Source organism: Onychostruthus taczanowskii, unplaced genomic scaffold, assembly GCF_017590055.1.
Source record: "Onychostruthus taczanowskii isolate IOZ18803 unplaced genomic scaffold, ASM1759005v1 scaffold4, whole genome shotgun sequence".
Taxonomy (NCBI): Eukaryota; Metazoa; Chordata; class Aves; order Passeriformes; family Passeridae; genus Onychostruthus; species Onychostruthus taczanowskii.
In genome coordinates, this window is record NW_024501459.1 from 16,651,991 (window position 1) to 16,674,221 (window position 22,231).

Here is a 22,231-nt window from a genome sequence, read left to right on the forward strand (position 1 = left end):
TACAAGGGGAAGAATGAGGCTAGGATTTTTCAAAAGGACCTTATTTTTGCATTCTTGCTACTAAGCAAACAAGTTGCTCTGTGTTTTTGAATCTCTCTGGGATACTGGAATAGGAATGAGAGAAAATCAGCCCCTTGGGGTGAGAGTTAGTTTAAAAATAAAAATAAATCATCAAATCTTTTTCCCATTCTACCAGATTTCAGATAATACCACAAGAAGGTGACTATTGGACTATTGGAGCAATGAATCTTAAAACTGACACTCACCTGGGAAAAATGACTCATATCTAAGATCACATATATATTTTTCAACCTTCTGCTTTTCCGTGTTCTGAGACTCAGCTCAAAATGACAGGAAGCCTAAGAGAGCTGTAAGTCTTTCTTTCCTGTCAATCCCAAATAGTGTGCTTGTCTTTTTTTCCCCCGGAAATTTTTCCCAGGCACAAAAAACCCCAAAAAAACGAAAAAATAAACCAAACCAAACAACAACAAAGCAAAACAAACAAAAAACCCCCAAACCAAATACAAACACAAAACAAAAAAACAAAAAAAACAAAAAAAAAACAAACAAACAAAAAAAAAAAAACAACCAAACCCAACAACAGCAACAACCACAACCAAACACCCAAACAAAACCAAAAACCCCAAAACCAGCATGATCTTCCAGGATTCCTAAACACAAGCTAATCAGTAAGACAATGAGGAAACCTGGCCTACCTGAACAGCTAAAAGTCACCAATCAAAAAAACAGGTGCCCTGCATTTTCAGATGAAATGTATATCAATTGACGTTTCTAGGGCTACAATGACAGAGAAGTTTTCCCTGGACAACAACTATGACCTATGATCCACAGTTCCCACCATGTCAACAATGAAACTAGCAGTTACCAAATTTCTTCAGACAACTTGCATTGGCAGGATATTTTAATTAACTATCATGTATTTTCAAAAAAATCTTCCATTTTTACTTTGAGTATTCGATTTTATCAGGAACATGTGTCCCTCAAAAAAGTATATTTAAGCACACCAAAGTACACAAGTTATTAAATTGCCGAAAAAATTCCAATCATAACTCTTAAACCTTTGTGATATAGATAGCAAGCCTTTTTATGATAAAAGTTTAAAGTTCTAAGATACATAAAATCACAGTTTTAATGATAGCATCAATTTACTTTCCCTTGATTTTTTAAATTAAAATATATCAATACAAGCAATAGCTTTTTAAAACTGCTCTACAAAGCACAAACCTCAAAAGGCCTATAAAGAAATAAGTGCCATTTGGCAATATGAAAATTGTTTAAGTTAAAGAAGAATGAGACAGCCAGAAGTTCATTCACTTTCATACAAGGCGTGGAACTGCTCCAAAAGAGTTATCCCAATTAAACTGACATCCTGACTTCATTGTACATATGCCTGAAGATTTTCCTGAGTGCTTCAAGCAATAGCTCCAAAACCACTGAACATCATGTGCAGTGTTGGTCTCCAACCAACACAAAACTAGACACACGAAATCACCTTCATTTACCCTCACAATGCTGTGACTGACTGTGTACCTGAATTGCACAGAGGACTCCCACCAGAGCTCCTTTGAGCTAAACGTGTGAAGAAGGCAAATATGAGCTGTGCAATACCACAGTTTTTGCTCCAGTAAGAGGAGGGCTTGTTTCACAAGAATGAAATGTCTTGAACCCATTGCACAACTGAGGGCTTTTACAGTGCCTTATACAGCTCTGGCTTCAACTGACTGGCACAGCAGAAGTATTGCACCAATGAAATAGTCACAACACCATATTTATTCTCCTAAAATGCTAAATTATGGTTTTGTTGCAGAACCCAGGCTACAAATACTGCCACATAAAAAGCTCTAAATTTTACTTGGAGGATCTCAGGTGAGAAGGGGAAAGAAAAGGAATTAGATAAAGCCTCTCATCACTCACAAATTCACTGTAACATTGAAATACAATAGTTCTCCACTTCTTGCCAACTCTATCATCTTTTGTATGCCAGAAACATCCTATTTGTGCATCTCTGAAGAGATGTCTCAAACTTCACGCAACTAGCTTAGAGGGATCTACCATGAAAACCTGAAGCTGCTTGGAAACAAAAGGCGTCACAGCATCAAACACAGAATATGTCAACAGAAAATCTCTTCTTTGATACTGTTTTGGAGAGATGCTTGGCAATGACCAGATTTTAGTTGTGAAGAACAAAGGGTATATTTAGTCTTTATTTGGTAAATGATAGGTATGTAAACTGCACTGTGCAGTTATTTATTTGACTATGGGGAATGTACTACTTAATTAAATTGGACATGTTAAAATCAACAACTGCAAAAGACATTCAGAAGTTTTGGGGAAACACCAATTCTGCTCTTGGAACGGCATCTTTAAGATTTGCCTTTAAATGCTGCCACTGCTTCCTCATAGATGCAAACTGAAGACTAGGTTTTATGTCCATTAGTATCCACAGAACTGGTGGATAGCTGAAGTCGTTCTTATATCACTGCTAAATGTTCCACATTTCCCCTAAACCTAAATAAGTTTGACATGCTAAAAAATGCAAAACTGAAGTAGTTTAAGTAAATATTCACCAATACAGTGTTTGAATGATCATGAAGTTTCCTAATAGGAATTGAATCTTTTTCAAGCAAAACATGTTTTCATACTGTACTACAATCAGACAGACACTTTTCAGCCTTGGATTCAAAGAGAGTGATCAACCGAATATATTTCTAAAGTAATGTTAACCAAGGAAAGAAAACCATGTGACTTTAGGAACAGGGGAACAGGGAACAGTTCTGTTAGCTGAAAATTCATGCCATTTATCTATTTTGTTTAAAATTAGATCTTCTCTTACCATCATGATTGGGATTTCCCAAAGTCCATGGCTCATCTGAGTCAAAATGAGTGTCTCCCCCAATTCCTGGGCCAGGAAAATATGCATGAGCTAAAAATCCTCCCTCCCCATCAAAGGGAGAACTGTCTCCATGAAAACCTGATGCAAAAATGATTGTAATATCCACGTCTCTCTTGCCATTTTCTAATTCAATGTAAGGAACTTCTTCAAATGTTAGAGGAGTTACATTCTGCCACACATCGAAGGCACGGCGAATGGCTTTACGAGTTTCAGCATCACCTACTTTTGGAGTGACGTTCTTTATGCTGAAAGAAACAGAGAAACATTACATAGATTAAATTTGACAGTGGTAAGTGACACTGCTAATAACCATTTTCCACTGATTATTATAAGCCCTGTGCTTTTAATAAAACATGCTAGTCTGGCATTATATACTTTAGGAAGAGTATTTTTAAACAAGCTGGTGCAAAATTATGGTGTCAATCTGTATAGCCCTTTAAGCTAGAACTTATTATGTTAGCTGGCTCACTCCCAGCAGTACAAAGAATATTATATTTAGAACATTTAAAATATATTAAAATGAAAAATTCTTAACAGTGGGATAACCAGATTAATCAACCACTGACTGTTTACCTCCTGGACCACAATTAGAATCCCTCACAGCTAAAGAATGTCATGTTCTTTTTGATCAAAAGAAAAATGTTTTTAGTTAAATGAATTTTTTACTTATTAGTGAGTTCATTAACAAAAGCAGAACTCCATACTGTGACCACCAACCAGCATTCACAAAACCTTGTTGCATTTGCAACTGGATAAATTCCTTATCAGAAACAAAGCCTTTTGACAGGCTAAGATGTCTTTTTATGATCTGATTACATATGTAAATCTTGCATAACACTATAGAATCCATCAGAGACATCATTTTATAGCAGACAATTATATGCTAACTCAAGAATATGTATTAAAAAGAAATTTCAGTCTCCTTTACTTCTTCAAGTTACATACACATGAAAAGGCAAAACAATATCAGAATTCAAGTTTACTCTCATAGTTAGTAAATTATAGTGAAATTAACTTTTTAAAAAAATCTTTGTTTTTGTTATTGAATTCAAGAAATGAATGTCAATAATCAATTTCAGACCTATCCAATTTTCTGCATCATTTCCACTCGATTCATATGGGCAGCAAAAACTCTAAGATTTGTGCCTGCTCTGAAACTGCTGCAATCAGATTCCCTTTGTTCATTTGATATGTGCTTGACTGAATGTCCAGCACAAATTTCAGAAATTGCATTGTTCTAGAGTATAAGTAATATTTTTGCCAGTTTACACAGCATGGCACATTAAAGGAGAACAAATACATTTTCATGAATAAACCATGAATGATTGATTTGTTTGGTGCATTAAATGTGCTTGATTATATGGTATTTATGTTTATATAAATGGAAATAAATATTTCAAGTGTAATTTTATAGATTTTACTTCATATATACATTTTCTTTATAGCTTTATGTAGAAAACATAAAGTTACATATTTAGACTTCCACTCAAAAAATATTTCAATGTATTGAGTCCAATAGTGCTGTCTAACCAAAGCAGAATTTTTTAGCTGGTATATATGTCCCAGAGAGATATCAACAGAAATTATAAGATAATACATTGTAGAGAATCCACTGTTTTCCTTGATCTTTTGTTCCAAAGGTGATTTAACCAAGCAATTAATACTTGTTACTATTCTATTAATTACCTGGCTTGTATTATTGGTTCTCCTTCTGTTTTTCTCTCCCACATACATGAGCTTCTAAATTTTTCCCCTATACACAAAGATATTTAAAAGATACTTCTGCACTGCAAAGTCATTATCTTTTTTTTTGCCTCTGAAAAGTTAAAATTTTGAACTCTTTACATCTCAGGTTATAAGACATTTTCTCCAGTCTTTTGAAAATTTTCTGTGATTTTTATTCAACTCAACCCAATTTTTAATGCTCTTTTACAACTATATTTTTTACAACTATATCTTTTAGTGCTCTGTCACAACTATAAAATACTGCAGTACTGATCATGCTGTCAGAGAGAAAATATCCTCTGATCTGTAGGCATCACCTTATTCTACATGATGTCAATGTCATGTGATTTAAAGTGCTTTCTATGATACCCCTTCATAATTATTTGTTCATCACTAATTTTATGATCAGTGTTGCATTGCATTTTCTGTGATTAAAAAAATATTGGGTAGGCTGTACCAATAATCAGCCCTTGCAGAACCCCTCTCTGAAAACTCCTGCCTTTGAGAATTAGGGGTTTTTGAGATGTTTTAATTAGCAAGTGCATAAACTGCTGTTTGTGCCCCCTGAGAAAGTACACCATTTTGGAACCTGTCCCGTGACACAAAATCAAAAACACATCACAGTGGCACACTTACACTGCCACTACCAAAAACTTCACTGTTGCTATGCTGAGAATATCCCTTACAAAGCTGGCAGATGTGTTCTCAGTCAGTCCTGCTGTGTGCTCCCTAAGGCACATGTATGGCCTGAAGCAGAGCTCTTTGAAGGATTACAGCCTCTGTTATTTGCCACGTATATAAGAAATATGGCAAATGAATCAAGAGGCTCTCATAGAAAACAGAGCATGTCTAAAAGAATGGAAATATTGGTATAGAAAAAGTTTACCTGAAATATACAGCTTGGGATTTGGGTTTTTTTAAAATCTATTTATTTGTTTGATTTTTTTATTATTTTTTTATTTAGGAATATTAGTAATTGGTCAAAGTCCCACTTTGGTATTTAGTAAACGGAAGAAGGGTCTTCTGCTATTATATGTGAAATGAGGAAATGGATAAAAATAGACTGGAATTTTGTATTGATGGTAAATTGAGTAATTAATTTGTCTAAAAGGGTTTGACTCAAATGTTAAAACTTATCATTTTACATTTTCTTGCTTTTCCAGCACATTGAATGAAGTTTTAATCAGGTTACAAATGAGAAATTGAGCCATTGTGCTAGTTTCACACTTGCAAGCTCAAGTACACTACCTTTGATAGCAGATATCTTCCACGGGATTCAGCTATTGACTTACTTTTGAAATAGCATTCTATATCTCCAGATTCATTGTAAAGTAATATTTTTTCCAAAGCATATTTTCTCTGTTAAAACCTGAGAGACTTTCTGGCTTCCAAACCAACATTCTGGAGTGGGCAAGATTATACTGAAAAGTGTAGCTTGAAAGAGAAATTACACAAATCAGCAGTTATTCCTATACAAGAGTATTTACAGAAAACAACTGTCCACTTTTAATGTGTTAAACACAATCCAGGTTCAATCGTAAAAGAGCAACACAAACATTGAAATTGTCTTGCTGGGAACTTTGCTTAAAATAATTTACCAGTGCAGATATCTGAAACCCAAGTTATGTTACATTTTTCATGTTGTTTATCATACAACCTCCAAGGGGGAAGTACAGTAAAATCAAACCACAAAGACAGTGTGCCAATTACCAGAGATACTAGGATTCATCTTTTAAAAGTCTTCAGTTTAGACCTATGATTGCAATAGAAAATAATGTCTCATATGAACCCTTTCCTATTTAGATCCACAACTTAAATCCAGCAATCACCTGAAACAGTGGTAACTTCCACAAGAGTAAAAAAAAAAAAAAAAAAAAAAAAAAAAAAAAAGACAGGAATTGGGTATCTTACACTCACAACATGTCTAGATAATGGAACTCAAACAGAAGTAAGTGTAGGATGTGACAACTCAGAACCACTCTTATTGCAAGGTGAAAGCATAGCAAGACAAAGCCCTTCATAACAAAAATCCATGTTTTTTCTAAGTATTGCTTTCCTAGCCTCAGTGTCTAGTGATCATTTCACAGCAAAGTTCAAATGAGAGAAAGATCCAAAGCTGACCTTGACTAGACTGGCAATGCAACTTTACAAAGAGGTTGAAGATCCTGTAATTACTAAAAAAAAAGGCAATTTATAAAATGAAACATCTATTTTCATGCCATTTTTTATGAACTAACAAACTGAGTGATAATTTTTATAAATTTTGAGAGCTGTTATTTTTAGACAACCCCAGCCACATATCAATTGATTATGCTTTTTTGTGGTTATCACTGCTGGTTTTGCATGATTTTCAACCTAATAGTTGTGTCAAGCATTATAACTTTAAAACACATGTCTTCCACAAGAACAATTAGATTTTTTCACTGATATGCACTTTTCACATTCATGTACTATTTCTACAGCTGCCTGAAGAGTCTTGTTTTGAAAGTGTTATTCTAGAATCCTGAGTCCTATTGATTTCATAAAAGCTTTGGGTTTTCCTTCCCTTCCCTTCCCACTCCTTTCCCAGAATATCCTAAAAGAAAAATCATACATGTTTCACTGACATATTTTTGGCTGCATCAACTTCAGGAGCCTTGCAAGATTGTCAGGATATACCTCACTTGACTGTGTAAAATCAGTAATCTGAAATTTAAATAGATGGAAGAGCAGAATTTCAACTGAGTAGGTAAAAAGATGCAGTCAATAATCTGTTTGAAGTAAGCTAGTTAAGATCTGTTCTTGATATGAAACTGCTCAAGTAAAATGAATTGACACATACATTAAATGTGAATAAGTTGTTAACACAACCTTTTTGTTGTCATTGATGTAAATCAAACCTAAACTGAACCAAAACTTTGGGGGTTTATTTGTTGTTTTGGTGGGTTTTTTTTGTTTGTTTGTTTTGGTGTTTTTTTTGTTTTTGTTTTTGTTTTGTTTTGTTTTTGTTTTTGTTTTTGGTTTTTTTTTTGGTTGATTGGTTGGGTGGTTTTTAATCACACTACAAATTTTATTGAAAGTAATAAATTACCTCTGGCCAAAACCATATTTCACTTTGCACCATAATTTCTCTAGAAATTGGTTTCGGTGAAGTTGCTTCACTAATCTCAAACTGATGTGAGGTTTTTAGCTTCAACTTTTTTCCCGTTTCAGTTTGCTGATTCTTTGTAGCTATAGACTAAGAGTACTATCTTGGCTCATATAGCTCTTGCTCACATTGATTAAACGTAAACCAGAACTATTACTTTTGATTTTCTGTGGGTTTGATTTTCAACCTACTGCTGCCATGATTGAAAGAATTTATAATTAACTTGCCTCTTCATTTTCATGGATAATATTCTCCTCAACATTCATTAAAAGAAGATGAAACATGAAAGAGATGAGATTTCCGAGACAAAAACCCAAGATTAGCAAAATACTTGACAGTCAAATGTTTTTATAGGAAAGCTATGTTAAGAAATCTGATGTCATAATATGCTACTAGGTAACTCAAGTCAATAAAATGCAACATAACCTTGGAATATGTTCTAAATATTACTTTGTATTAATACATTCAAAACAATTTTTGCTACTATGAATCAACAGGATTTTCAAAGTTTTTTCTTAATTCAGTATTTCCTTATTTTTTTAGAGTGAATTTCAAATATCCAAGAAATTCTCTCTCCATATTCTACACAATATGGACCATTTAGAAAATAGAAATTGCATAGTCTATTGCTAACAAGCCAGATAAGACTTTTGATTGCATACTGAAGCTCCCAGCTAGCATTCATTCATTTATCTGAACAGCATAAAGTTAGACCTCTTCAAATCTTTCATCTTCTTTCAGAAATGAAATCTAGAATGTATCTAACTTGTAAAAGGAAAATGACAATTATCTGGGGCTTGACCCATTGTCCACTGAAGCCAAGAAAAATAGGAAATTAATTATAGTGGGTTTGGGATGAAGCTATTGACTATCTACAGCTAAGTTTCCTGCACCAATTAAATTATTACATATTGCGGATTGATTGAATTTGGGTTTTTTTTCCTTACTTAAGCATGAAAAAATAAATCAGAGTAGCTTTTCAATTATTATTTTATTGTAAATCGTTACAAGTTCTAACTCATAGTTCCAACTTCATATATACTTATAATTATAAATCAAGAGAAATCTTTTATTTTTACAGAACATTCTCCAATTTTACTTGCAAAAGCATTTTGCAGATAGAATAATCTGGGCAATTCAGAAATGACTGGGCAATTGAGAAATCACTGACTGCTGGAGTTCAGATTATGAATAGTATGCACGGAATTCTGATGAGGAGGGCTTCATATTCAATGATTCCCTGTCTAAAATGGACATATAAACATTTATATGTTCTATTTTTACAAAACAGATAACTTTGTTGATTCATATTGTTGCTCCTTCTTTAAAGTACTGGATTATTTACTTTTCTAGCAAAAGAGAAGGTGACTATATTTTTGAGAATCATATGTGCCTTCATAAATGCCCCCTTAATTTTTTTTTAAAACATTAGTTTTTAAAAATCCATTCATAGCTTTCTTAAATTTCTTCTCTGATTCTGTACCATGTTCAGAGATCGTTGCATAATCTGACATAGCCTAAAATACTAAGGAAAGATTAAGAGTATATCATTAAGACCTCTGTAGCTTTTTCTGTAGTGGAGTCATAATTCTCTTGTACCCTAGATGTTCTCTTTAACCCCTATAATCTTCTGGCTGGTAAAAAGTTTCAAATACTTACTTTCTGTTTCTTTGTAAAAGTGATATTATTCTATAACATGTGTACTAATAATATTCACAAGGTTGATCAGCATGAACTATATTGGTCAGAAAAATACTGTAAACTGGGCAATTTCATTGGAAACAGAAATTGTAACAAACATCACACATCAGTTCAAATGAGAAGAAAGCTGCATTCCCTGAGGGAGAGCAGGCATAATTAATGCAGCACATTGCATATTCCAGGCTAATGTTCCCAATACTGGAAATCTGTATTTTGGTTCTAAGAATAAATATCACTTAAGTCCAAAATTTAATATGTTTCCAAAAGGACATAATAAATGTTCAAAATGTAATATGGGGAAAAATACACTATTAATGTAACTTCTAATTATAACTATAATTTTAAGTCGCTTCTTTGAAACTCTATCTTGAAATATTGCAGAATTGTTTCAGGTGGAAAAATTACATGCTGAAAATAGGTAAAAGTTCCAGGGCACGGAGGGGTGGGGAGCTTGCTTTTGGAAGTATTTGTTGTGGGGTTTTGGTTTTAGTTTCCAAAACATTGTAAACTGTATCATGCACTGAAATGAAGGAGAAATTGCTCTTTCTGTGGAGGAATTAGTAAACTGGCTTAACAAGTACACTTCAGACTGCAAGGTTCAACCAGCCAGGAAAGCACAGAATGCAGCTGGAAACCTGCAGGTTATAAAGAGACTGAGGAGTGGCACAGAGAAAAATGGAGCAGATAAATGATACTAGAGATATGATTAAAATTTTAGGAAACAAAGCAGGTTAAAATGTCATTCATACATGTCACAAGCCTGTAAGCAGGGAATTGGTGAAAAATGTGAAAAGAATCTTAGTTCTTTTTTTTTTTTTTTTGTCTTTATTTGCTTTGGGTTATTTTATAATTCAAAAAGATAATATAACAACTTTTTTATTCTAATCAAATTTAGGGTTTCTATTTTAAATGTATTTCGTACGTTCATTGCAGAAAATATTACTTATTCACTTCAAAGCTCTGTTTGATGGGAGGACTTGTCAAAGTGAGAGAGATAACATTTTCAAAGGGGGGAGGCAGGAGATAAAGAACTGCTACAAATTCTTCACAGTGAGAAAGATTACTAGATACTTGTCACTTAGTTTAATACTGGACACCTTCATTTGTTATTTGGATTAATGCCTTGGGTGACAGTCCTGAAAATATATAAGGGGAGGATTTAGACTGTTGTAAAAAAATCCTGTATTGAAATAGGGAATCAAACTCTGTACAAATCAGAGTGGTAGAAAACCACACATATGAGTAGATGACTACTCATGCCTCCTAAGTGTTCACACACTGCATTTAAATTATAAAATGCAAATAGATGTAAAGTGCTGTAGGTGGGCATTTTTATTCTAACCAACTATAAATTACATTTACATTAACAATAAAGGACTTGAACCAATGCAACTTACCAACCCCAAGTTGTCTATTGCTTGATATTACATCAGAATGTAATGTCTTAAACTAGAATTCTCTAATTCAGTTATAAACCACAGTGGTGACATAGGGTTACTAATGAAACTATATCTTCACCAGGCTATGAGGAACAGTCTACACGACAATTAGGGCTTACGAAATTTAAATTTAATATCTGTATGGATTCATGAACAATGGCACCAGTTAATGAATTTGAAAACTATTTTATCCCTCTGAACTTACCCCTGGTAGAAATTACAAGACTCCATTATAAGGCTGTGTAAATTTTCCAACTGTTTCTACTGGAATCCTTGGTTTGCAGACAGATTATGAATTTTATGTTATATACATGATGACACTTTCTCTGGCTGACAGAGCTCTAGTGAGTACATCTTGAAAGTTTCTATCTAACTTTCCCTCCAAGACCTCAGTTTTTACAGCAGGCACACTGTGCTAACTACGTTCCAGACTCAGGAGTTATACAGATGTACTGCCCTGCACAGGTCCTATGCCCTTCATCACCTAGACTGGAAAAAGTTGGGTCAGTGACTCATCAAATTATAATCAAATTAATTTGTGCTTAGAACAGACCTAGAGGCACCTACATTTTGTAGAGACTGACTCCTTCCAATACCCTATTTTACATATTTAAATTAGAAATCTGAGTTTCATTACAGCACTCCTAGATTCAGAGCATTATTCCCTGAGCAGCTGCCAAGAAAGTTGAAAGGTAGCCCTAAGGAAGTACTGGGTGTTTAATTGATGTTGTAAGCTTTGTAGAATTTACTGGCTACTAAATACATGCAATTTTAATCCAGGAAAACGACTTGGTTCTTATGCACCACATATGTACTTATAGGAGGTATCCATTTAGCACTTTTAGCACTTTTATATCATACAGTAATAATAAACTTCTCTAAGTATTGAAAAACATTCAATTATATTTATTTATTTATATTTTATAAATATTCAATTATTTATAGGAATTTATATTTACTTTAAATGAAAAGTCATCACTGTTAGTGACATTTGTATACCTATAGGAATATCTTTGGTACCTGTCATGGATTGACTCTGGCACAGTGCCAGTGCCCCCATGAGAGGTGTATTCCTCAAAATGATCCCTTTCTCTGGCCGCAGGCCTTCCGCCCTGTCCCCCACCCAGACACAGCTGGGCAGGGGAGAGGATCCGATCTGCTCACCTGCCGGACTCCAAAGAGAGAAGTCTCTCTGGGAGTGCTCTGCTTTTAACCCCTGTGTGTTCTCAGAGGCGTATCCACATCCCCAGTGGCCACACCAGGTGCCAATCTAAAATTTGGCCACTGATTGGTTTGATCATAACTTCCCAAAACCTTACTTCCGGGTCAAACCATGACAGTACCTGTAAGTGATATGTTTGTGTTGCCATTTCTGTCCTGTTAACGCGTAGCGTTTCCGACGAATGTTAAATTTGGAGCTACCTCTTGTTTGGTCAGGCACACCACATCGAGGTTTCTTCATCCAGCTGCAAGAAACAGCACCACACAGTTAAAGCAACATGGAAGAAAAATCACGGCCACTGCAGCCCTAATAAAAACATGTAATTATCTGTATATATAATTTTATAGAAAACATATAAACTAATAAACACAACAGACTGTTGGAGTTCTTTTAATTCAAGATCCTGAAATTGCTACCTTTTTGATACTACCAAGTTCTTCTATCCTACTCTTTTTCCACACAATGAGAAGTATGTCATTGCACCTGTAAGCTCCTAATGGACATATTTAACTCAGGAATTATTGCTTGAGAATATTTAACATTCTGCACAAAATCAAGCTGAAAAATTTAAATCACATACAATAAAAATGATCATTGCAGCAGCACCAGATTTCCCAGAGAAAGGCTGTATTTCCACAATGCTCTTCAATATTTCATTGTTTTCCAATATTTCAAAAAATTTAAACTTGCCAGCATTTTAAACATATTATAATTAAGATGATATCTAATTCAAAAGTATAATTTCCACAGCAATATCCTTGAACTGTTTCTCACTTGTAGCGTAAGGCACTATTCAGTTCAAAGAAAACACAGATAAAGTCTTTATTTTCCATGAATTGAATGGCTGCAGGACAATTTACCATCAGGAAGAGAGTAAGGCTAAAGTGTTTTACCACACAAGTAAAATACAAGTCTCTTTTGTTATTTTTCCCAGCTCATTGTATTTCTATCGTGCCAAACAATTACCTGTGTAAAAGCTGTAGTTTTCCAATGACATTTAACAGAAGAGTAGTCATACCCTATATTCAGGCTTTCATGGATGAATTTCTGACCATTAAACTGGCATTGTTTTGTAAATAAATGTACACACAGCAGCTGTATATGTGTGTGATTGGATGACAGGAAAGTAATTTCAAATGTCATCTCAGAAAGCGGATTCTGCACAGGTAATAAAAAAACTCTGAAAAAGCAGTCAGTCATCAGCTTCACTTACTTTGATAAATGTTTAAGAAGTGGTTTAAAAATACAGTTATATTTGTAACACTTCATATATGCAGTAGCTATGGGTATATAGCAAACTGTTTTTCAAAGGCACAAGTACGTGTTAAGCTCATCAGCCTGTGGGAAAGTACAAAATTTTCTTGATAGTACCAAAATGGCACTGCACCCCACCTGCACTGATAACAGCCTGCAAAAACTCTGATGTGAGACAAATCTATTGAGTAGTACAGGTCAGGAACTAAAAACTCATTAATTTAACTGCCGTAATTGAAGACATCAAGTTCGCAATCACCTGTTTGAAATAAGAGACATAGAATGATTTGTTCTAATTTCTAGTCAGAATACTTATGCATGGCACATAAAACAGCTTATGTGCAAGGAAAACAATGTTCTTTCCCTAGAGCCTGCAAAGACTGTACTGCAAAAATCTAAAAAACCTTACCACACCAGCATTTGCTGAAACACCCTGCAACTTTACTTCAGCTTCCTTTGGTTTTTGAAATAAAATAGAAATTCAACAAATTTCTATTTGTAGGGATTTTTGGGATGGAATATTACTGAAAAGTTTAATTTGTTCTAATAATGAAAGAAAATGAAGGAAAGAAGTAGAGTTCTGTTACAGAACAAAGGGCAGTAATATTCTTCTTATTAAAATGATATGTTTACACTTCATGAGATTGAAATTATCTCAGACCTTCTAAAACTTTTAGCCACATTGTCAGTAATACTTTTTAATAATGGTGTATATTAATTATGTTGTTGAAACTGCACACAGACATTGCAGAAAAAGATGCAAACAAAAAAGATTGGTGTTCTCACCTCAAGGTAACATCCCTACATCAAGAGCAAGGAGCAAGGAATAAAGCAAAACCAAATAACTATTATATTTTGTTAGAAACACTTCACAAAGATATTGCATAAAATACATATATATAATATATCACTCATGGTTGTATAATTTCAAGGGCAATGACTTAAAAGTAATTGAATTAGTCCTTCCTCTCTCCAAAAAGTTTACATTATTTAGCTTAACTGATGGAGACCTATTTTAATAACAGGATTTGGTCACTAGCAAGCTAGGGGCAGATAAGAGTAAATATTCTAAGTTCTGAATTTAAAAATTAATCTTGAAAGCTATTGAAATAATTTCTCAAGTCAAAAGATTCAATAATCTTACAGAAAATCTTGTTAATGTAAAATTTTTTTCACACTTCAGAACTAATACTAAAAGTCAAGAACAGTAGGTAACGTAGTTTCCAAAGTCAACATTGTATTATCTTACTAGAACTACTTAAAATCCTTTTTTAAGAAAACAAAACATGGCCCAAAATAACACGTTATGAAATTCAAGCAGTCACAATTTTTTCTTGCACTGATTTTGGAGTAGTATGTACCTATCAAGGACATCATGCTTGTATCCCTATTGGCTTGGACAGAGAGGGGATGTTCCAAGTTGTCATACTGTCTGGACCACTAATGTTCTTACTATTGTTACATGAGGTCTGGGACTGTAGTTCACACAACATAAATCCAAATATAAATCAAATGGAAGTCACTGCAGGCATGGTTGAATAGCTTTTGGGAAATTATCTTCATGTAAAATTTAAGGAAAGATGCAATTCACAGCCGAAGATTTAGAACATCACCAAATCTATCACCTAGATCTTAGCTGAACTAAGTGTAGATGTTGAATTTTAAACAAACTAGTGCACGACTAGTATGGGAGCTCAGTATTTTCAAGAACAGAAATGAGGCAAAATGTTAACAACTTCAGACACAAAATTTTCCTTTGATTTCTATAATATTTTAATATTTTTCAACAGTAACTGTTCTGACACACACTGGGAGGAAGACTTCTCTTAGTAATAATCATTAATGTTCATGACATTCCAAATACTTAGCACATAATATGGTCTTCTCCTGGGGAAATTGACAAATAAAACATTGATTTCTGTGTTCTTCCAAATATAGATTCTTCTAATGTAATATGATCAAGGTCTTCCATGTTCCTGATTGTTTGTTAGAGTTTAATTTTTTGACATGTTTTTGCAATGTTTGGAAATATGCTTCATTTTTAAAAGGTGCATACAAGTAATGACTTTGCCTCTCTTTCATCACTGTTTTTGAACTTTGAGAAATCTTTCCTGCAGCAGCCCTTCAAAATTAATATTTTATAAGTACTCAATAAAGAGGCTTAATTGTGACTAATGTTCTCTATCTGTACACTGTGTCACATCACATTCCTCTTCTAACTCCATTAGTTTGAATCTTGAGGAGCTATATATGTCAAGAAAATTTAAATATTTTAGACTCATAGCAAATCTAGAAAGATTAAAAGAAAAATATGCAGCAAAACTGTGATGCTTTTCCAGTAGAGAGATGAAACTGAACTTCTGTATCAAGCCAGTTGCCTAACCATATTTTGTTCTTTGTTTTCTAGGAGGAAAAATCTCTTTCTGTCTCTTATTTTTCTTAAGCCTTCAAGAAAAAATTTACCCTCACAGAATCAAAACATTAAAAACTGTAAATTTGGTTGAACTGAAACTGCTTTATTCCTTATCAAAATTGCTGCTAAGGTTGCACAATTGTTCTGTTGTTGCTGGGCTTTGGGGGTTATTTGGGACAGAGTTACAGCAAAAAGGAAAATAAAAGAGAAGGTTGAGCTTGAGATACTGCAACTTAGTGGGTGGAAAAATTATAGATGTCTATTTAAGAAAACTACTGAATTATACCCTTAAACTTCTAGTGAGGAGAAGACATGCCTATGGATGTCTTTCTAAGCATCTTTGCTTATGTAGCCTGCTATTATAAGACTTTATTGACACTTGCTAAGTAATGGGAAACAGTCAAAGAGTGATGTAAGGTATTGTATTTCAGCCCTGATGATTCCTTTTTTAAGACTTCTCATTGGATATTTACTGGGGGTACAGACGTTATGTATACTTTCGTACAAAAAAATTACTAATTTACTAAGAAAATAAATCACTGGATCAATTCCAACAGCTCAGAATTTACTTTGTGACTGATAGTTAATATATAAATAGCAGAGAGCATTAACTTGGTTAGAAGCTCATCTAAGCATTGACACAAGCATATTTGCCATTTATTTCTAAAGGATGACATTGGAATAAAATGAAAGTTTTGTTGTTATTGCACAGATTTAGTCAGCATCCTATACAGATTATTCCATTTTTATATCAAGAAATTTGCAGGGTACTCCTCAAAAGTGCAAAACAAGTCTTGGGAATAAACATGTATAGCAGTTTTAAGAAAAAACAACCAGTGTTTTTCTACAATGTTTCTTTTAGGGATGCAGAAGACCAGGAATGCCAACAGTGGGTCCAGTTTCAGAAATGTCTTTTTTCATTAAACATTGACTGTTTGGTAATATATAAATGAAATACAGAAAATACCGTGGCACTCCATGCAAACATTAGACAGTATTTTCTTTGGGTTAGCCATTCTCATGGTACTTGTATTCAGAACCTTCCTCACGCATTTACACCACTATAAGGATGTCTCATCCTACCACTCACTCTTCCCTACCCCAGCAATAAGTATGTATCATTCTTTCCAAGACACTTGAGAAAAAAAAAAAAAAAAAAAAAAAAAAAAGCAAAACCAAGTGAATGCTGAGTAGTAGGGAGAGGCTGAATTTATGCATACCAAAATATTCATTGAGGGATTATTTTTTTTTCAGAGTAGCAAAATCCCACCAGGAGACATTTGATAGTGGTGCTGCTGCTGTAGGACATTATTTCTTTGTTAATTCCCCAAAGTTAGTTCCTATAAAGTTGCTACTATAAGTTTTAAAATTGCTTGTCCTTCTGAAGACAAAGAAGCACATCATAATCTCTTCTCAAGATGTGTCAAAGAAGAAGGTAAATCCTCTCGCACAAGATGAAAACATATTTTTTTTATGAGGTTCCTGCTTTATTTATTATTTGCAACACCAGCATTGTTAGTTACTACAGCATATTAATCCTAGAGAAACAAATTACAAACTGTCATATATGTCTGACCTAAAGAGTATATATACTTCCTGTGTAGATGAAAGGGAAAATAACTTCAAAAATTTACAAAATTATGCCACAAATGAACAACTGAAAAACATCTACCCTTTATTATGCAGTCATATCTCCCATGAACATCCAGTGATGTGAACTGATGGTACTTTGAGACCAGAATTTAGTTAAAAAATCAGGTGTTTGTTGTTTTTCTTTTTCAACACTAATGTAAGTGTGACAAGCCTTTAAGAGTCAGTTCTGTTCCTAACTTGACTCAAGTTGGTGTGACTCCAGCTATCAAAGTAAATGCAGCATTCATCCAGCCTGAGTTACATGTACCTAAAAATTTCAATATATTAATGTATCTCCTCTGTAGAAGAAAATCATGCATCGAAAGATCTCAAAAACTCAATATTCACCACATTATAAGATTAATATTTTGGATTGCTGCATTGATGGATTTCTTCATCTCTTAAATTGCAGAAGTGAAGAAAATCTTGCTGGCCAAAATGCCAAATTAGCAACATTAACCATCTCCATTTGAGTTTAGAATTTTAGGTTGGTTTGTTTTTTTGAATTCTGCAGCAAATACTCTAAATTAAGATGGCCTCTGATTTCCCTCAGGTTACCTCTTTCTGTCTCTTCTGTGCTGCTGTGAACAGACTATATTACTTTTAGTGAAATATATTGTCTCTGACAAAGCTGATTCTAACGTGTCTTGAAAAGGGTCCTAGTTACTGGCAGCACTCTGCTCAAAGATCAGTCACTGAAGCTGTATGAAGAGCACAGACTCTTCACCTGCAGAGGACCATAAACATACTTTTGAGCATGGCTCTCTTACAAGGCATTTACTGCTACTGCACTGCCTGGTCTAAGGTCCTTTACATTCCTAAACTGAGGGATGTGTGATCAACTCGCCTCCCCTGAGGGCAGCCACAAAAATCTGCTTTGTTTTATTGCTTTTCAATGCAATAGAGTATGTGTCAGTGGAATAAAATGATTTTTCCAATCCTGCCAGCATTTTGTGTAGTCTCTTCCCTAAACTCTAAATGATAGAAAAATCATTAATGTCAGCTACTTTACCATAACAAAAGATGGCACATCAGGTTGGGGGTGGTAAATGGGAAATGAAAGACAATTCCTCCCCACCCCACCCCAAATTAGCATTTTATTAAAAATCAATTTTAAAATTTATTTTTTAAATTTATTAAAATTAGCAGTAGAAGCATATTTCACTGAAGCAAATGTTGGATATCCAGTGACAGCACTACTGAGTTATTGCTTGCTTTTCAAGTAAAGTAACTTTTTCTGAAATCACAAGATAATCTTTATCACAATTTAACTGAAGTGAGTCCAACAAGCACTCCAAATCAAAGACTCAGAGAATAGTTTAAGTTTGAAAAGACCTCTACAATCATTGATTCCAACCATTATCATGGCAACTCACCATAAAACTATGTCCCTAAGTGCTTCCCTGGGCAGCCTGTTCCAGTGCTTTGCAATGCTTTAGGTGAAGAACTGTTTCCTAATATCCATCTAAACCTTCCCCGGTGCAACTTGAGCCTTGTCCTGTCACTTACTACCTGGGAGAAGGGGCTGACCCCTGCCTGGCTACAACCTCCTTTCAGGTAGTTGTAGACAGTGATAAGGTATCCCTGAGACTCCTTTTTTTAGGTTAAACAGGCACAATTCCCACAGCTGCTCCTCACAGGACTCGTGCTTCAGACCTTTCCCAGCTATGTTTCCCTCCTCTGGACATTCTCCAGTACCTCAATGTCTTCTTGCAGTAAAGGTCCCAAAACAGAATGGGGAATTTGAGGATAGGCCCCACCAATGTGAAGTACAGGGGCATGATTACTGCCCTGGTCCTGTTGTCTTAATCCCAGATATGTTCTCTTAATTGAGTATTAATAGTCCCCATTATTTTATTTTTTTGGGCACATTTTTAAAATTTGGCATGGTATAGAGTTGTTTGAAAGTGTCCTGTAATATTTCTGTTTTACAGAGTTTCTCTGTGTCTATTCTGTCACCAAAATCTGGCACAGAGAGCCTGAAACAACTTCAGAATCGCAAAGGGCATGCAAAACTAATTCAATTTTACTGCATGTTAAAATCACCACATGTAGCCATAATATTTTATGAAAAATCCTTTGCTAGGATTTTTCTCCTATTCTAGCTGAGAAGCCTCAGAAAAGAAATGTAAACAATAACTATCTGATGGCTGTGGAATGTGGTCTGGACATTGTTTACCAAGAGGTGCACCTTAGATTGGTTCATGTGAGTTGCTTCTACTTAATAACCAATCAAAGATGTAGCTGGCTCGGACTCTCTGGAAGTCAGAGCTTTTGTTATCATCCCTCATTCCTCTGATGTTCTTTCTAGCATTCTGAAGGATCCTTTTATCTCTATTATTTTTAGTATAGTTTTAGTATATAATTTTAATATAATATATATCATAATATAATAAATCAGCCTTCTGAAACATGGAGTCAAGATTCAGATCTCTTCACTTGTCCCGGGAGCCCCCATCAGTTCAACCATAACAACACCTGGTTTTTTGTTACTAGAAACCACTAAACAAATGGGCCAGTGGAGTCTGCTAAATTTAATAAATAAGAATAAAGAAATTTACACTAAAGATTTTCCAGTAAAACAAGACTCCTTCAACTGTGATACATTTCATGGATTCTTGCTAGTTTCAAACATGTTTTCTCCTTTCCACAATTATAACTTTTTGGCCCTTACTTTAGGTAACCGTGCAATATCTTGTTTACAATCACTTGCCCAAAGGCAGACGTCAGTTAGGCAGGTGATGACCTGCTACCATGAAATAAAAAAGCTGAAGAAAATGAAAAGGCAAGGAAGAGAGAAACAATTTACGTCCCCATCTGAAGCTGCAACACTATTTGGATACTCCGGTTACACGGCTGCTTCCCCATTCTATTTTACCCTGCTTGAAACAGAAAAGGCAAGAGCAGTTCAGTACTGGTTACTTACTCAATTGTGTTCCTGTCCACTTTTCCTGTCATATTAATGCCATAGAACTGCTGCATGGCAGCTATAGCTGATTGCATGGTTTCTGCAGAGCGCAACACCGACATTCGGGGGTCAGTTGGTGGAAGGTAGCCATACTTTTGTAACCATACCTGCAATGACAAGTGCAGTGGCTATTAAATAGAAATTAGAGGTAAATAAAATGCTCCCTAGTAATTAGTTGTATACCATACATAAAGAAGATTCTAATTCACCAAGTATATGTCCTGCTAGTTTGGGTGCTTGGTTGTTTTAATTTATTTTATCTGCAGTTAAGAAATTCTTTGGGAATTTTATTTCACCTTCTTTATTAAAGATTATGTTGCTCTAAGACTTACAGAATTTTCTACCCAGAAGCCATCTCTCTTTATTATCTGAAACTGCCTGTTTCAATTATTTATTTAATGTATTTATTTATTTATTTGAAGCTAAAACTTAAGCAGCTAACCCTGTCTCTAGGCATTTCAAGTAGTGTTTTAGGCAGACAAGATATAAATCTACAATATATGCCACATACAATTGACTGCCCACAGGGCACATAATAATATTCACCATCTACAATAATAAATACACATAGCTCACAAATTTACACTAAATTGTTATTGTCTCTCAAAGCACATGAAAGAGAGGGTAGGGAGACATTCCGCTTTCTGAGAAGAATATCAAAATCACATACTTATAGGCAAAGCAGGTGTCCAGGAGATAATGAAGTAGCAGAGTCTGCCTTCACTTAGAGAAAACTCTCTGATAAGAGGAACTGCCTTTTGAAATCAAGATGGATTTAATGCCAACTGCTTATGCTCTTAATTGTGTAGAAGTGTGAGGTCCAAATTATTGAAAGCTTTATGGTTAAAGCCACTATCTTAAGAACCCTTGGACAAGCCCTCTGAAACCTGCTGTCCTCTTGAGACAATGTTTCAGAAACAAGCAGCTGCAGCTGTCAGGTTTCTATGTATTCTCAAAATCAAGACTATGCAGAAAACAGTGAAAGACTTTTGAGGAAGTGAGGACACTGATACAGCTTTAAAAATGTCTTTTCCTTTGAGGGCTGGAAGTGCTCACTAGAATGAAAGGTACATATATTGCCAATATACAAGACCCAGTTAAAATGTATTGCTGCAGTTTCACTCCCCCCAGTAACAAAATATTTGTAACCACATAAATCTGATCTTCTGTTCTTTAACAAAAAAGACTCAAATCCAAATTGATTCAGCCACCTATTTCAAACATATCACATCACAATTCACAGATTCTGAATCATTACATTAATGAACAGTATCCACCCACCACACCTTACAGTGTTTTGTGGGCTCTCTCTGCCTCATGCAACACTTCTGAGTTTTCACCTGTTTCTATATACACTGTTTATATGCAGCCTAACACCAACCTATGTATCTATTTTCACTTTTAAATTTATCTTGCTGAGTCCACCATTTTAGTTTTGCAGCAGGTTAACCAAAGTTGTGGTGCACTCCCCTTCTACGAACACAGTGAACATGATCATGTCAAATTAACTTATTGTTAAGGTTCACTTTACTAACACCGAATGTGCTTTATAGGTGAACATAGGCTCAGTGTAAGTAAAAGATCAAACTGAAATTAAAGATTGTGGAAATCTTCAGGTTGTAAGTTCAGATATTTCTAATTTAATCATGTTCACCTTAAACACACATTTACCTGTGCAGTTCACACACAAACTCAACAACCAGAGACTCACAAAATCACAGAATACTCTGAGTTGGAAGGGACCCACAGGGATCATCAAATCCAACTCTTAAGTGAATGACCCACAGGGATCAAACCCACAATCTGTTTGTGAGCTCCACAAAACAGGGAAATACA

At 34.6% G+C, this 22,231-nt stretch overlaps 1 protein-coding gene across 1 annotated transcript in view; it reads right to left on the reverse strand.

The window, feature by feature from the left end:
• The window catches only part of MMP16 (matrix metallopeptidase 16), a 168,131-nt gene that overhangs the window by 62,946 nt on the left and 82,954 nt on the right, over positions 1-22,231 (reverse strand). The window contains exons 2-4 of the mRNA XM_041412753.1: positions 20,354-20,502; positions 12,250-12,372; positions 2,855-3,159 (exon numbers count right to left, since the gene is read on the reverse strand). Of these exons, the coding sequence (XP_041268687.1) occupies positions 2,855-3,159; positions 12,250-12,372; positions 20,354-20,502 (577 nt within the window). The remainder of the gene's footprint in view (positions 1-2,854; positions 3,160-12,249; positions 12,373-20,353; positions 20,503-22,231) is intronic.